Raw genomic sequence first — 17,123 nt, forward strand, 5'->3', positions numbered from 1 at the left:
AGATGAGCATCAAAATTTGCCTGGAATGAGCCAGTGCGTCTGATCAGTGTAAGGTTCTACACATGGCGTCGGTGCAACGGGCCTTTATAGACAAAAGGGCTTAAAGGAGGGTAAACCCGTACATACACACACACACACACACACACATATATATATATATATATATATATATATAATATGAAGAAATTTAATTGAAAAAAGATTGAACACAATGAAAAGATATTAAATACATTGAAATTAGGTGACCAAGAGAAATATAGCTATAAGAAACAATTGAAATATGAACACATATAACAACTAAGATATTCTACTCCACTAATAAGTAATAACTACTACTATGACATTATAATTCTCTCAAAGATTGTTCTGGTGCTGATAGTGGTGATGACAATGGTTCTAAAGACGATGATGAAAGTAGGTATTGTATTGATAATGATAATGGGTTATAAGTCTTTAACTGTGTACTAAAATAAATAAAAAGTCTTTAACCGTGAAAAGAAATTTTTTTATAAAAAAAAATTATATAGTAGACTGTTTCAGTGTTTAACCATGATTCGGTTTGTCAATAAGTTTTTGTTTCTTTTCAATTCATTATTATTTTTATCCATATCTTCTATTGATTATTATCTTTTAACTTTTTTTTAGTTGAATAGCAGAAATTATCTTTTAAATTTGAAAAAGAAGGTAGAGTGCTTGAAATAGAATTGTTTCTCTCTTGTTTTTTTACACGACAGATTAGAAAGAATGTTGGATTGTATTGTATTAATTATCCTTATCAGACTTCTAATTATAACAAACAATATATATAATTTTTTTTACGCCCTTTCCAAACAAAATATTATCTAGGATGTGGATACAAATTTAGGAAAACGAATTGTTATGTTTTTGGATTGAAACACACGCATAGCAAAACCAGAGAGCTGGGTTATTTAAAAAAGAAAAAAAAATTATATGAGAACTAGTTTATCTTTTAGGATGACAGTCATTTGTGGGCAACATTATTCAAGCCTGTTGGTCTCACTGTTAATCTTCCATTGATACATGCCTGATGGGTGCTGACTAGTACTACCCAACTCTATTTCCTACCATGCGGTTTTGTATTTTGTCATTATCAGTCATTCAATAATAAATGTAATCTTCATTAGGTAGGGCATCTATTTAATGTAGGTGTAACATCTATTTAATACGGAGGTGACTCTTCTTTGAGTATACGAAGGTTGGTGTCCCATTAACTAGATACTAGTATGCTGCCATGGGCATGGTTGGATTGGACTTGACCTTGAGTGAACTTGACGTTCTTCCCTTACAATGTTTGGTCAGCCCACATTGTCAGTATCTAGGCTGGGTCTGATCCTTTGTTTCTTTCTCACCCCTTCTTCACGGGCTAGGGTCTGTGAGCCTTGTGTGAACAAATCAAGCTCCATAAATACCTTCTCAGAAATCACTCTCACTATCAATTCTCCAAGAAAAATGCACTACCCAAAAATCCTAATGAAAGGGGAAAAGAAAATCATAGAGGTACCCAATTTGAGAATTAGCAATACAGTTCCAAGTTTAAAATCATAAAGTATTTTTATAATCTTACTTTTGGCAAGATATTTTTTTTAAGTTATACTCCTCTCTCTCTCTCTCTCATGAAAAATTTAACTGAAAAAGATTGAACACAATGAAAAGATAGCTTAAAAAGAATTAAAATTAGGTGACTAGGAGAAGTGGGTTCCAGTTAGCTGAATTGGTAAAGTCTCTGTTGGTTGAATAATAGATCTGAAATCTTTGAATTTGGGATCCAGTTGCAATGTTAGAAGCACATTTGAACTAGAGAACCAAGCCGGTACATATAATAATAATGATAATAATAATAAAGCAAACAAGAAATAATAAAGCAACAACTAATTCTCATTTTTTATTATATAAGATAAAATTTTTATTCTACCATAATCTAAGTGTGTATGTGTGTGAGCTCCCTCCTGGAGACTTGAACCTCAACCCTTGCCCCCACACCCCATAAACATTTATACTTGTGTAGTGACCACACCATCGAAGGTGTGTGGTGGTAACAATTAATCATTTGTTCATCATTCTCTAAACTAAACCTTCAATAAAGAGTCTACTTTTCTATTTTGATGAGGAGTGAACATGAAAATCAGTGAATTATATATATATATATATATATATATATATGGCTCTTTATATAAGAGTATAGAACACAAATTCAATTGCACTACAAGTCTTACACCTTAATGAGACTTTTAATATAACTAAAACTCAATTTTGTAATTCATATCCTATTCTTTCCTTTACTCTCCTGAATGTGTTTGGTAGAGTGAATTTTAAGAAGGATAGAAAAAATTAGAGATTATAAGAAGAGAAAACTTTTTGGAGAGTGATTGGTTGAGAGGGGAGAGAAAAAAAAGATGATAGGGTCAGGTGTTTTCACCTCAGCCTAATACAAAGTTTTCTCCTCAAAATAAATAAAAAACTAAATAAAAAAATGGACCAGTTATTTGGACAAAAATGTCCCTACAACCTTCTTCACTTCTTCTTCTTACTTTTTATTTTTGTTTTTTTCTTCTTTGTTTTTTATTACTGTGCAAAGTTCTATTTTTGTTAGGAACTGCGCAAGGTTCTTTCCCAACCAACTTGACTTCCGATTTTTTTTTTTTTCCCTGTTTCCCTCAATTTTTTTAATGTTTTTTTTTTTTTACTTTATCTGTTTTGGGTTCTTTTTATATATATTACTGGAATATCCATCCATAACTCTATATACAACTTTTTAATAAAAATATAGTCTGTAGTTTATTACTTTCTTTATCTAATAGGAGCTTGTAAGTAAATTTATATAAACTATATTTTTCATTTTTCCACTTTTTCATCTCCCAACTAAACACAAATGAGATAAACTAAAATTTTTTATATCTTCTCTATTTTCCATGCTCTCTCTCTATTTTCTATCTTTACACTTTTCTATCTTTCCAACCAAACGGACACAAATTTGTGTTTAACACAATTTCTAAATCAATTTAATTTTTCATTCATAAAATTAGAATATCTTATAATAAGCCTTTATTCGTGTACTAAAAAAAGTTTTTAACAGTGAAACAAATTTTTTATAATTTATTTTTAAAAAAATGTAGATGCGGTTTGTCAATAAGGTTTTTTTTTTTTTTTCCGATTCATTAGTATTATTTTATGGATATATTTTGATCACTATCTTTTCAATTCATTACATTTTTATTTTTATCCAAGTCTACTTCTATTGATTATTATCTTTTAACTTTTTTTAGTTAAATAGCAGAAATTATATTTTAAATTTGAAAAAGAAGGTAGAGTACTTAAAATAGAACTCTCTCTCTCTCTCTCTCTCATTAATATTATTATTTTTTTATAAACGACGGATTTGAAGAGTGCTGGTTTGTATTGTAGAATTTAAATTATAACAAACAATATCAATAAATTTTTTTACGCCCCCTCCAAACAAAATATTAGCTAGAATGTAGATACAAATTTAGGCAGACGAATTGTTATGTTTATGAATTGAAAGACGTATAGCAATCCTGTGAGCTTGGTTTTTTTTTTTTTTTTTTAATATATATCAGAACTAGTTTATCTTTTAGGACGACATGACAGTCATTCGTGGGCAACATTATCCAAGCATGTGGGTCTCACTAGTTTAATTTTCCTTTGATACATGCCCAGGTCCAGGTGGGTGGTCCTCTATAGTCTATACTGGCCATGATCCTTTAAAGTACTCCTTTTTAACATAAAAATATAGGAAACCAAAAAATGATCCTTCAAGATGCTAGAAGCCAGAAATATTAACTATTATAATGTAGGGGAAATGTATAATAGACCCTCTTGGCCCATTAGGGTCTCACTCTTTACACTAAAGTTGGCAGACAACAGAAAATGGTCTGGCCCAATAAGTTAAATGATCCGTTAAGCAATGAATCTTCCCTCTAATTTTCTGCAATAAAAATAAGGAATCAGATACTATAGGAACAGAAATGTGAATCATTTTACTTAATAGAAAATCTAAAATAAATTCCACCCTTCAGGGAATAATCTCATTAGCTGTCAAAGTTCATTGAAATTTCATAATGTTACAACCATCTACTTAGCTATCAATTAATATATATATATAAATAAATAAATAAATCCTATTACCACTGGAATAAAGAAAAGTAAGGAATGTGTATTGGAATGTGTACCTCTGACATTTCATATGCTAATAATCCTTGCCCGAACTGAATCCAAATCTGGCACTTTCTTGATGCTGTAAGAACACAATGATGTTAAAACAGCAAAATCAAAGGTCATCTTCTCCATTCATGAAAATATTAAAGAGCCTTCTATTCAATTACAAGGAATAAGAGAAGAACAATTCACATTGCTAGTGCAAAACAAGTTAAAAATTTTTAACATGCAGCACAAGTGCCAGTTTTACAGTTTGCTTGGATGGAGGGAGCCCTGAGAGTAGTAGAGGGGGAAGAAAGGAGAAGGGTCATCTTTTCCTTTCATGAAAATATTAAAGAGCCTTCTATTCAATTACAAGGAATAAGAGGAGAACAATTCACATTGCTAGTGCAAAACAAGTTAAAAAATTTTAACATCCAGCACAAGTGCCAGTTTTACAGTTTGCTTGGATGGAGTAGTAGAGGGGAAGAAAGGAGGAGTGGAGGGGATTAAAAAATTTAAAATGTTAATTTTGCCCTTAATTTATCAAATTATATTTATTCCTTTAAAATTAATAAGATAAAATCATAATTGTCAATTTATATGAAATTCCCCTCCCCTCTCCTCTCCCTACTTAATTTTTAAAAAATCTAAACAAAAGTGAGGGATATCTATCCCCATTCCCCCTACTGAATTTTTAAACATCTAAACAAGGTGAAAGGGGTAACCATTCCTCTCCAATCTCATTTACTCTCTCTCCCTACTTAATTTTTAGAACATCCAAACAAGGTGAAGGAGTAACCATTCCCCTCTAGTCTCATTTACTCTCCTCTCCATCCCCTCCTTTCCTTGTACTCTCCACTCCTTCCAAACATAGTGTTAGGAAACATGTCACAATGTAAAGGATTCCAAATGACTTATGTGCCAAAGCCTCGTTGTGGTAGAATAGAAGATAAAGAATAAAGAATCCACAGAACTCCAACATAGACTAGCAATCAAGGAAATAAAATTTTAACTTAGACACAAAGCAAATAAACCTAAGGTATTTTTAATCTCTTAGTCTTCCTGAATTGAAGAAGTAATCCAGCATCCTTTTGGTTTCTATCCTGAATCACAGCCTCCTCTGTCCACTATGTGTAACTTGAAAAGGTGAATTTTGACCTACTATCAAATGCTCGCTAGCTATGTTACTAAACTCAAGATGTCTAAGTCTACTTTTTTTTTTTTTTTGACAGGTAAGATGTCTTAGTCTACCTTTGAGGGAGACCACCTTTGACCTTTTTTTTAAATATATAATTCAATAGTTAAGAGTGAGGTGATTTGAACGTAGATGTCTCCTTTGGAAACACCAGGAGATGCCCACCAATTGAGCTAAAAGACTCTTGGCCAGAGACCACCTTTAACCTACCAGCCTTACTACCTACTTAGCCAACACCTTAGCCAATATACCAATAACTTGTACTGTTGTACACAGCAACCACCTTCATGAAATTCACGCAAAATCCTAATAACATCTTCCTTTGGCCTCTTCAGCAACATTAAAAGAAAAACTTAGTAATTCTATTCACACATGAACTTTTATCCCCATCCATATCTCTAAGAGCCCAAAAAACTTCTTCCTAGAACAGCCTAACCACCCATAATCTCCACATCTACGGACGATATCTTCACATAAGATCTGACAACTTCTTTTAACTATAACTTCTTATTAACAAAACAATCCCTCCCTTCCATAGTTGAATTAATCATCAGACTTCCAACAAAATTCGCTCCTACAGAACTTTGCCATTACAATGGAAAAGGTTATTATCCATATAACCTTCCAAAAGACAAATCCTTCTACAATTAATACGAGACTCCAAAGAAATTATCTTCTTTTTCCAAAACAAATGGTATCCTTTTAGCACTCTTTTGACCACATACCCTCAACTTTTGCCTCAAACAGACCTCCATAGTAATAGCAACACCATATATGCTCTTACAAGGAAATCCACCCTCTCCAGAACCCAAAACACCTTGTACTTTGAGTTCATCCTAGACTGCAAAATCCTACTTTGTGTCTAACAAATCACATCATCCACAAAGTCGCACTCAAACACATAATATTAAAAACAAAAGATAGCATCTAGAGTTCCAACTTCCAATCTTAAATAAATTTCATGTATATCAGGTTCCAATGCTTCATGCCTCCCAAATAAAACCATATTACTCACTAACAATGTGCTCTTATCTCATGTATAGAAAACAAATCTGGAAAAAGGCTTGCCAAAGGCTCCTTGCACCACATTTGCTGCAAGAAAAAGGCTTCCACCAACACTACCTGAATGACTTTTCCACAAAGCCAGAAAAAGGTTTTTCCTCATGTACTTGCCCTTAATACTTTTGTAGAGAATTACCAACCAATCATTATACCTTTTGTGAGAAGATTTTAGTTTTTGATCCAAGTCTCCCAAATCCAAATGAACAAATTAAATTACAAAATCAAGTATAAGTCCCAGAGTCAATCCAAGTTCAATCAAGAACACCAATAAGGCATTATGTCAGGTTTATAATTTAAGATATATGGCCTGTTAAATTAACAAAAGATATATAAAGTAAAACACATATTTTATATATGAGTGATCATTGTAATTAGACTCATCTTTTGCAAATGAATCTGCTTAAGTTCAAGTTTGATCTGATTATAATCAAACTTAATGGGAAGGAAATTACATTGGAGAGCCTAGTTTATAGAACAATCAAATTGTAATTTACTAATAAGAATTGGAACTTCTTTACACCAGTTACAGCCCTACATTAAGTTATGGATCTCTTAAGTTGGCTATGTCAATCCAATGAAAAATACTCATTTATCTTTCATGTCCTAAGACCTATGTCACACCAATATTCAGGTACTACGTTCTCATCACAAAAACATGTCATAAAAGATAAATATGCTAACCCACTTGTACATGATATCTCCACCAGGTGTTAACTTCCTGCAGATCCAATCTGGAACCAGATTTTCAAGAAGCGCAATCTGTTCTTCAACTTCTCCTGAAAAGAAGACAAGAAATTTCATCAATAATCAATTTTTGAAATAAAATCCTCTACTAATGGAGCACCATTGTTCATACCTCTCTCAACAATATCAAAACTATTCATTATTATCTTATGCACAAGCTCCTCTTTTGTTATTGCACAGCAGTTGACTGACTTGAATATTTGGTAAATCAGAGCAACTAGGTCAGGCAAGGAAGAAGACAACTGCTGGACCGCTGTTACACCTGCCATACTCTTCTCGCAAACCTCATCAAGAAATCCAAGGCTCTTGACCTATAATAGGAAAACGCTTTAGTTGAAAGTACAGGATAAAAAAAATAGTAGAAGAGAGAGGATTATTCATTATTATAAGAGTTACTCTTGTTCAAGTTTATATTAACTTGTTATCTTATATTAGCATCTAGGCATTCTGGTAATCTTGTCTTATAACTCCAATATAGATACGTGCAAAGGTGAGGGACTAATTGATCAAACCCTACACCTTTTTTTCTACTCTTTATGTCTCTCTCTGTATCATTCTTCTCTCTTAACCTTAATCTTTCATATTTTACACCACCTTAGTATTAGAGCACCCCAATCCAACCATAAAACGCACTAACACAATCTAGAGATCACTGTAAGATGATAGAAGTATGCTGTCGGTGGTTCATTGGTTGAATCTGATTATTGTTTTGGTTTGATCGCGTGTATTACTAAACGTGACTTGGGTTACTGTCATATTTTTAGTTGTTTGAGTTCCATATGACTGAAGAGAAATATGTGTCCTGGCTGAGGACAAAAAATCTTTGATTAAATAATATGCCTAAATCGATTACCTTGAAGAACTTGAACGGTTTAAATTATTTAGCTTGGGCACATGCTATGAAAGTTCTTCACTTCTTCTGCATGGGAAAAATTAGTGTGCATTTGGGACAAGCTGAAAATTTCAGCTTATTTTTGCTACTATTCATGAGTCCCATTGCATTTTATAGTACTATTCATAGATCCTACTGTACTATTCAGTTAACTTTTACCTTTATCTATAATATTTTCAGCAAAAAATTTTCAATTTCGCTACATAAGTTGTTCTCAAACGGACATGTAATTGAAATATAAGATGGTTATAGCATAGTATAAAACCCCACATCACCACTACAGTTGAATTTTATGACTGATAAGAAGATTTGGAAGTCTGTTGTAGAATCATTTTTGCAACAGAGTAATGTTTCACAAGTTTATGAGATTTACGAGAAAAGTTTCACAGCTAAGGTGAGTACGGCATCTTGTAGCTTTAGGTAGCTTACTTGCTAAAAGTGAGACAAAAAGATAAAAGTTAGCTTATTATCAAATAAAAAAGCTAGTTTTGTTGTTTATTTGGAAAAATGTGAGACAAAAAGCAAACTTGCCAGATGGACAAACAGTTTGGAAATAATTGCCTGATTACTACAGTACTCTTAACAAAATAGTGGGATCAAAATTGACAATAGTACTCTTTATGTCCCTGATTTTCCCTTTAGTTTGTTTTCTGTTAACTAATTGACTGAAGCCTTACATTGTTCTATCACCTTTGTTCCTAATTCATGTGTTTTTTAGGACCTTAAGTTTAATTGACAGCATAAGACAAGAAGTTATTCTTACCAAAAATTCTTAAGTCTATCCAGAGGCTTTAGGCTTATACAAAAAGGATTATATATATTATTTAGATAAACCCATCTTTTTCTAAAATCATAAAATTAGGTTATAGAAGTTCAAAATCAACTCCACACAGATCTGCAGTGCCTCTTAGCTTTAGACCATCTAATTAAATAAAATTGATTAGATATTTATAGTTATTACTAAGACTATGACCACATTAAACCCTAACTGCCCAGAATATTTTAAGTTGCACCCAATTGATAAGTTTTTTTCAAGTAAACTAGTGATTATTCTACAAAATTATATACCGTACAAAAATCATGATTTGCCATGTCCAGAAGTAGCCATTACATTGGGGAAGCATACCATTAACTATCCCAACCAAAACACTTAGTTTTGTCACTCACTTAGTTTTGTCACTCACCATATCCCCACACTTAGTTTTGTCACACTATATCTCAGTCCATTTATTATTAACCTAGAACCAGTTATTTTCTATCAAGAGATAACAGATTGAATGAGTCAAAGATACCACATTCCACCATTGAGATATGAGACAAACAATATGGCTCACAGATTATGAAATAGAAGATTCAAGCAGATCATAAAGAACAAGTTTCAGGGTTGGAGAGAAGCATACCTCTTGCAGTAGTGGCGGAGAACCAGTGGCATTCGCACCCTTGAATGTTACTTCTGTAGTATGATGAATGTTATCAATTACAACATTGTTGCAGCCTGACTCATCCACAATGGAATCAAATGCAGTCCTTTCACCTTCCGAGTGCGAGAAGTCTAGAACCCTTTTTGCAGGCTTATTACATGATGTCAACTTTTGGCTGGTACTGGTCTTAAGATTGTCCTCACAACTAGGCATTGATATCTTTGGTGTCAACTGTGCAGGTGTTTCTAGAATCAAGGGATCATCAGATGAGGCAAGTTTGACAAGAGGAGTACTTAAAGGGTTCGTCTGTTGTGCAGGGGAGTTGAAAATGGTTGATATGGAGCTGGTACTAGGAGATTCCTCATGCTGCCCACCTTTGATATTTGGGTTAGTTACACCATCAGATTTGGAACATAATCCAGAATTTTCCATCTGCTGCACACTTGTACTATCTTGGTTAATCAAATTATCAGATCTGGCAGGCAACAGAGCTATTGGAGATTCTAAGAGCTGAGTTTTTTCGGTTTCAGCACAAACAGCCTTCTGAGAGAAGTGTCTGCTTAAAGATGGATATGCATCAAAGTTTTCTGACAACGGCTCACATTCAATGGAAGTTGATAGAGATTCTATTACAGAATCTGCAATCAATTGCTCTGGACTTAAGGTCTGTTTTCTTTCGCTAAAAGGTTCTGGCAACATGGCCTCTGGAACATCACAAGCCTTCCCCCCCTCCCCCCACCAAAAAAAAAGTCAGCTCATTTCTTTGAACGTTTAAATGCGATATGAACTGCTACACACTCTATTATGTATATTTTAATATAAATTGGATAAAATAATCAAAAACAAACATGGAACTCAAAGTCTCAAACGTGTATTGATAAGCTAGCAAAAACAAACATGCAGAGAGTTAATCTTGACGCATTGAACAGAACCACAATACTAAGGACAACTTAATTAAACCAATTTCAAACATTTGTTATATAACACAATCATTTAATCATTACTCAGCCATGAAAGATATGCTCATATGTAGTGTATATATCACTTAAATTACTACACACTCTACAAAATCATATATCTTGGACAAGTTGATCCTGAAACCCTTAAACAAATCCACAATAGGGTTGATTTCAAAAACTAGATACAACAGCACAGTCATTTAATAATTACTCAACCATAAAAGATACGTTTATATGTAGTGAACTTAATTTTTCAGCCTGCCTGTCGCCTATATATTAGTGCACTTCCACATCTTCCATTTTGTACAATCCAATTACCATCCGCCATAAAAGTCATATCAACTAACTTAATTCTCCAGAAATTATATTAGTCCCAAAAAAGAAGTAGCAGCAATTTGTCAACTTGTTCTTAGATTCTCATTTCAAACCTCTAGTATTATCAGCATGACAAACATCAATACTAATCTAGAATATAGAGTCAGAGCAATACCTTAGGTTGCTTGGTAAAGAAACTAATAAGCCTAGAAGCAAAGAGTTGATGCAGGGCAAAAAAATCAGATTGTTCACAGTGACCTTCTATAACATCAAATAGCAAAGAGATCTTCATGTCAGGCTTCATGCATAAGGTTTTCTTGTCATGCACAAGAATCTTTTCTATCTGAATGGCTTCAGGAAGTATATATTTTATCTGAGCAAGATGGCTGTATGTGAATTTTCTGAAAAGGAAACAGTAAAAGTTTTATTCATCTAAATGAGATCAGGAAACTAAGTGCTACACAGATTTCCTTGTAAAAAGTGAAACTCTGAGGGTTATCTGTGCTTAGGAACAGCATAAACTACACTCCCAAGTTTAAAACCACATGCCTATTCTAAATGACAAAAAAAATACAGCAATAACATATTATTGGTTCCGGTGACATACAAGAAACTTTCAGAGTGACCTGATATATTCTTATAAGCTTGGAATAATACATCTTTATTGGCTAGTCAAGATGACGAAACTGTTTACTAGGCAAGCATAACATCCTCCTTTGTGAAAATAGCCCTTAAATGGGGTTCCAAACATGTGGATGGATAAATGATATATTTAATATTTCATAATAAAAAAACTTATATTTCACACTTTATAATTAAAAAGCATTTTCTTCTAATAAGTGAGGGAGCTTCATTTTGTCTTTTATCCATTTAATATAAACCTCATTTTTAGTGCTCAATGGACATGAGATTGCAGTGCCTTCTGCCTTCATCTGTTTGCATTAGGCAATAAATGCAAATACATAAACATGGACAAATGAATCAAATAATGAATTTGACTCTACTACAGTTAGGATATTTTCTGTTAAATAATCTTAAACATTCACAATTTTTAAGAATTTTCCCTCATCATCTTGAGACATAGGAACAAGTGGCCATGCCACCATGATCCTTTCAAGTACTCCTTTTTTACATAAAAATATAGGTAACCATAAAATGTTCCTTTAAGCTAGAAACCAGAAATATTAACTACTTTAATGTAGGTAAAATGTATAATAAACCCTCTTGGCCCATTAGGGACTCACTCTTTACACTAAAGTTGGCAGACAACAGAAAATGATCTGGCCCAATAAGTTAAATGATCCGTTAAGTAATGAATCTTCCCTCTAATTTTCTGTAATAAAAATAAGGAATCAGATACTACAGGAACATAAATGTGAATCATTTTACTTAAAGAAAATCCAAAATACATTCCACCCTTCAGGGCCTAATCTCATTACACTATCATAAGGGGGACCATGTACGCATATATATGACTTAAATAGCTCTAACCACATTCAGATCCAACATATAACTAATTCTAGAAGAATAAATTGAGAAAAATGTTGATTATCTATCTTCAATATGACACAACAAAAATGCATGTGAATTTTTTTTTTCTTGATATATAAGTAAATATGTTTTATTAGGAGAAAATACTACTTTATGTTCACAATGATGAACACAACGTAACCTAAAAGAATTACAAAATAATTACGCACAAGAATGAAGCGATTCAGTGAAATCTAAAATTGAAATGCTACTAATAAAACTCCTGTAAGACTCCACACACAAGACCAATCATCTCATTTATAGCTTTACTCTATCTCACCCATGTAAGACGTCATCAATCCATTGTGGTTTAGATTACCACACCTCATGAAGCAGAAGTCACTAGTTCAAATCCCCATCCCCATCCTCTGGGGCCCAAAACTTACATATCAACGTGATAAGGTTGTAAATTAATTACCTTTTAGTAAGAACTTCCACCTGGGCAGAGATATTTTGAAAAGTAGGCAATTTTTTACACAGAGTGAGCAACCTAAATGAACAAACCATTCGATCAAAGAACTCCGATATGTTCTTATATCTGAAAATAGAGGAAAGATGCCTAATATTAGAACCCAAAAAAAAAAAAAAATCATTAAAACAATAATAGAAGAAAATAAAGACATGCATCCATTGAATTTGAGGTGCCCACTTGTCTGGAAGTTTTACTTCTCCCTCCTTGATTTTGTGTGAAAGCTCATTAGTCTTCTCTGGCGTCTGACATGCTGGCTTAAGTTCCAAATTCTGGTTTGGAATAATTCCTAGCTTTTGCACAGGAGCAGGAGACACAGCAGTTGATTTTTCTGGACATGTGCTTTGATCCATTCTTTAACAGCAACACATACATATAAATTAAGAGGCAGAGACAAGGTTAGAGGGGGCGATAAGAAAGGTGAAAGATAAAGCAAATCACAATCCAATTCTACAAAAACTATTTGCTTAGTTTCATTAAGTTCAAAGCAATTTTTACTTATCAAAAAAGAAAAATTCAAACCATTTTTTTTTTTTTTTGCTTATATCACTAGCCCTACATTAATTTTATTTAATAAACAATAAGAATAACTCAACTCACAAACTTCTTCTTCTTCTTTTTTCACTCAACAAGAATCTGGGGTTTTAGGCAAACAAAGGATCAAATTAGAGCACCCTAGTAAGGAAAAAAGTTGAAAGAAACCAAAAGAAACCCTAGAAAAATAAATCGATTTTCATTCTAACCGAACAAAGGTTTTTCTACAAAAGAAACCCAACCAGATTTGCTCAGATCAGAGTTCGATACAAAGTAAACCCTCGCCTACCCAAACACAACCAATCTGATAAATCCAAAATGTGTGAGAGAGAGAGAGATCTGAACCTGTTGAAACTCCTGGGTTGAATTGAAAACTGAAACCCCAAAAAGGAATTCTTATTTTTAAGAGGTTGAAGCTGGGGAGTGGGGAGGGAAGTGTGGAAAAGTTGGAACTTGGAAGCAGCTGCAGGCGAGGGGGGGAAATATTTGGGCTTCTATAAGTTTTCAAATTTATATACGGAGTGGAGTATATGTTAATTTCTACCGACTACATTCTTGCTTCATTGCACGTGCCGAAACTCATTACACCGCTATACACATGGGATGAATCGCCCTTTTTATTTTGAGTATAATGTCATAATTTTAAATTTGATGAAGGGTGTGTTTGGATTATTCATTGAACTGTAAAAGGGAAAAGGTTCAAGATTTTTTTAGGTCGAACTGAAGTTGAATCAGAATCAAACTGTAATGACGTCATAATTAATTTAATAATTATTTATATATAAATAAATATATTAAATTTGTAAATATTAGCAAAATTTACTAAAAATATCTTAAAAATTGAAACAAAAATACATAAAATAGTACATGTGAGGGCCCGAGGACCTAAGAACCCGAGGACCCGAAGAAAGGAAGGCCAACATTTAAAGTGAAAGATGAGATCTCTCCGGGTATGCCCGAAGATGAGGTGGCGTGGACAATAATTACATAAAGGGCATGTTACAAATATCTGGTTATAATAGGCTGGTTTGGAAGGTTGCATTAAATGCTTGGCAACAACCATTCTGGCCGCATTAATTAGCAAGCATTTCCTCTATCCGTCGCATTAATGTGGACATGACCTGAACAGTGCGGGATGCAAAGGGGAATCTTGTTCCATTGCCGACGGACAAGTGTCACGGGGAAAAGACCGCAGATTGCAAGGTGTAAGGCTACGATGAAAACAGAGAATAGTATAAATAGGAATGAAGAAACTACGAAGAGGGGGCTTTTTGTTGTTGAACCCTCTCTACCAAATGTATTGTATAAGGACTCTTAAGTGAATAAAGCAGCGGTAACGTTTTGAAGTTGGTTATACGAGCTTTTGGTCCTTACAATTGGCGCCGTCTGTGGGAACAACAACAGCGTAGCATATTCCATTTAGAAGTGTATGGCGGAGGTGTATTTGGAAGGGGAAGAATCAGTAAGCTCACGAAGCAGGGACGTAGCTGTAAGTCTCCAGCGTGATAAGGGGAAAGGGCATGCTTCGGGGGTGGTGAAGGCATATGATGGCGATCATAGGGCTGAACAACGATCATTAACTGAGGGGCATATGTCTCGCGACGATTTGTTGCGACAGATGCAATTTGAGATAGCGTACTTACGCAAGCGCGTGGATAGTAAGAAGCGGAGACGTAAGGATAATGCTAGCTCTTCCAGTGATAGTTCGGAAGCGAACCCAGGAGGAATTCATCCCCCAGTGTTTGAGCCTACTCGAAGTATGACCCGTGCTAGTGTGTCTTCGGGCGTTAGGGCAAAGCAGCTGAAAGTGACGAAGATGCCCGATACTGATGGAATATATCGCGAGGACGGGAGTGATGCAATGGGTAAAGCCCTGAGACAAATTGCCAAATCCCCTTTTGTGGCAAGGATAAACAGGGCAAAGCTACCTCGTAGGTTTTCTCAACCCATCTTTACTGTGTATAATGGGAGGACTGACCCTGTAGAGCATGTTAGTCATTTTAGTCAGAAGATGGCTGTTTATTCGAATAATGAGGCATTGATGTGTAGAGTTTTTCCCTCCAGTTTGGGGCCCGTGGCTATGAGGTGGTTTGATGCTTTGGCCGAAGGTTCCCTGAGGTCTTTTGAGGAATTGACTAGGGCATTTGGAGCAAGGTTCATAACTTGTACAAGGATTCCAAAACCTTTGGATGCTCTACTGTCTATGTCCATGAGGGAAGGTGAAACACTCAAAACCTATTCTGACCGATACTGGGAAACGTATAATGAAATTGATGGGGATGTGGAGAATGTAGCCGTGAGAACTTTCAAGGTGGGTCTTCCCACGGAGCATGGGTTAAGGAAGTCTTTGGCAATGAAGGCCGCGATAGATATGCGTCAGCTTATGGACCGAATAGATAAATATAAACGGGTAGAGGAGGATCAGATGCACAGCAAAGGCAAAATGAAAGGGTATCTAGAGAGGAAGGATCTTCGGGAAGGGGGGTTTCAAGGTATTCGGCCCAAACGAGACTTTACAAGCCATCCGAGGACCGCCGAGTCTCCTCTAGTTAACTCACTGTTTAAGGAGCCTGTGCATCACATCCTGGAGAAAATTCGGCATGAGCCATACTTTAGGCCACCAAACAAAATGAGTGGAGATGCATCCCTGAGGAACCAAAACCTCCACTGTCATTACCACCAGGATAAGGGGCATACCACGGAGAAGTGTAGGACGTTGCGCGACCATTTAAATCAATTGATTAGGGCCGGGTAGATCAACCACTTATTGGCCAAGCCAAATGGGAATCAGGAACAACTGGATACTCGGAAATTTTGGGGTCAGGCCCCTCAACCATCTTTAGGCACTATTAACGTCATCTTGACCCAGCCGAGAGGAGAATTTGGGAACCCTTCTCGGGTCATGTCCATTCAAAACAAGTGTGGGACTGAGGACGTGGAAGAGAATCACCAAACAAATAAAAGACTCAGATCCTCGGTGACGCTTACTTTGGGTTTTTCTGATAAGGATAAAGAGGGAACGTTTCAACCCCACGACGATGCCTTGGTCGTCACAGTCCGTATCGGGGGATATGATGTAAGACGAGTCTTGGTGGATGATGGAAGTGGTGCCGAGATTATGTATCCGGACCTATTCAATGGATTAAAGTTGAAAGAGGAGGACTTAGAAAAATACGACCATCCCTTGGTCGGTTTTGATGGAAACCAGGTGATCCCACGAGGAATGATTAGGCTGCCCATGCAGGTGGAGGGTTCCGAGGTACAGGTAAACTTCATAGTTGTTATGGCATATTCTCCATACACGGCCATTTTGGCCAGACCGTGGTTGCATGCAATGGAGGCAGTTTCATCAACTTTACATGTGATGGTGAAGTACCCCACAGGGGGAAGCGTGGGAGTTTTACATGGCAGTCAAACGGTGGTTAGGCAATGTCTAATGTCTGCCACTATTCGTACAGGCCGAGGTTCGTTCGAAGGGGAAGTTCCTGAGACATCATAGCAATTAAAGAGGGCTGCTCAGGAAGTCTGCCCAGTTGAAGATGAAGGGTCTGCCGAGAAGTTAACCAAGGTAATTATTGGGGAAGATAAAGAGAAGTTTTTTCAAGTCGGATCCAAGCTGCCGACACAGGAAAGAGAAGAGTTGATTCAATTCCTGCGAGATAACATTGATGTTTTTGCATGGACGACTTATGATGTGCCAGGAATTAATCCAGAGGTTATCTGTCACCATTTGAATGTTAACCCTCATGCGACGCCTAGACAGCAGCCTCCTCGGCGAGCATCTCAAGAGCACGCCGAGGCAGTTAAAGAGGAAGTTGGGAAGCTA

General features: G+C 35.4%; 1 protein-coding gene across 4 annotated transcripts; it reads right to left on the reverse strand.

Moving 5' to 3' along the window:
- Positions 1-3,797: 3,797 nt before the first annotated feature.
- Positions 3,798-13,801, reverse strand: LOC142639330 (CDT1-like protein a, chloroplastic). Of its 4 annotated transcripts, none has more exons than XM_075813543.1 (9): positions 13,643-13,801; positions 12,944-13,117; positions 12,713-12,832; positions 10,940-11,165; positions 9,470-10,210; positions 7,290-7,488; positions 7,119-7,209; positions 4,209-4,273; positions 3,798-3,964 (listed from the first exon to the last, which is right to left on the reverse strand). In XM_075813543.1, the coding sequence occupies exons 2-8, from the start codon at positions 13,114-13,116 to the stop codon at positions 4,219-4,221; spliced, it is 1,605 nt and encodes a 534-aa protein (XP_075669658.1). In that variant the 5' UTR covers position 13,117; positions 13,643-13,801; the 3' UTR covers positions 3,798-3,964; positions 4,209-4,218. The 4 variants fall into 4 exon arrangements, with proteins under 4 accessions (XP_075669658.1, XP_075669654.1, XP_075669648.1 ...); XM_075813539.1 differs by having other exon boundaries at positions 9,470-10,219; XM_075813533.1 differs by having other exon boundaries at positions 12,920-13,117.
- Between the last annotated feature and the right edge of the window lie 3,322 nt (positions 13,802-17,123).

Source organism: Castanea sativa, chromosome 1 (genome assembly GCF_040712315.1).
Source record: "Castanea sativa cultivar Marrone di Chiusa Pesio chromosome 1, ASM4071231v1".
NCBI lineage: Eukaryota > Viridiplantae > Streptophyta > Magnoliopsida > Fagales > Fagaceae > Castanea > Castanea sativa.

What these genes read in the sequence shown, in the direction of transcription:
- LOC142639330 (XM_075813531.1), bottom strand. Translation starts at nt 13,116, where the DNA reads ATGGATCAAAGCACATGTCCAGAAAAATCAACTGCTGTGTCTCCTGCT. An exon ending in GCACCTCAAATTCAATGGAT is followed by an intron (nt 12,833 to 12,919) that starts GCATGTCTTTAT and finishes CTCTATTTTCAG; the next exon opens with ATATAAGAACATATCGGAGT. An exon ending in CTCCGCCACTACTGCAAGAG is followed by an intron (nt 7,489 to 9,469) that starts GTATGCTTCTCT and finishes TTCCTATTATAG; the next exon opens with GTCAAGAGCCTTGGATTTCT.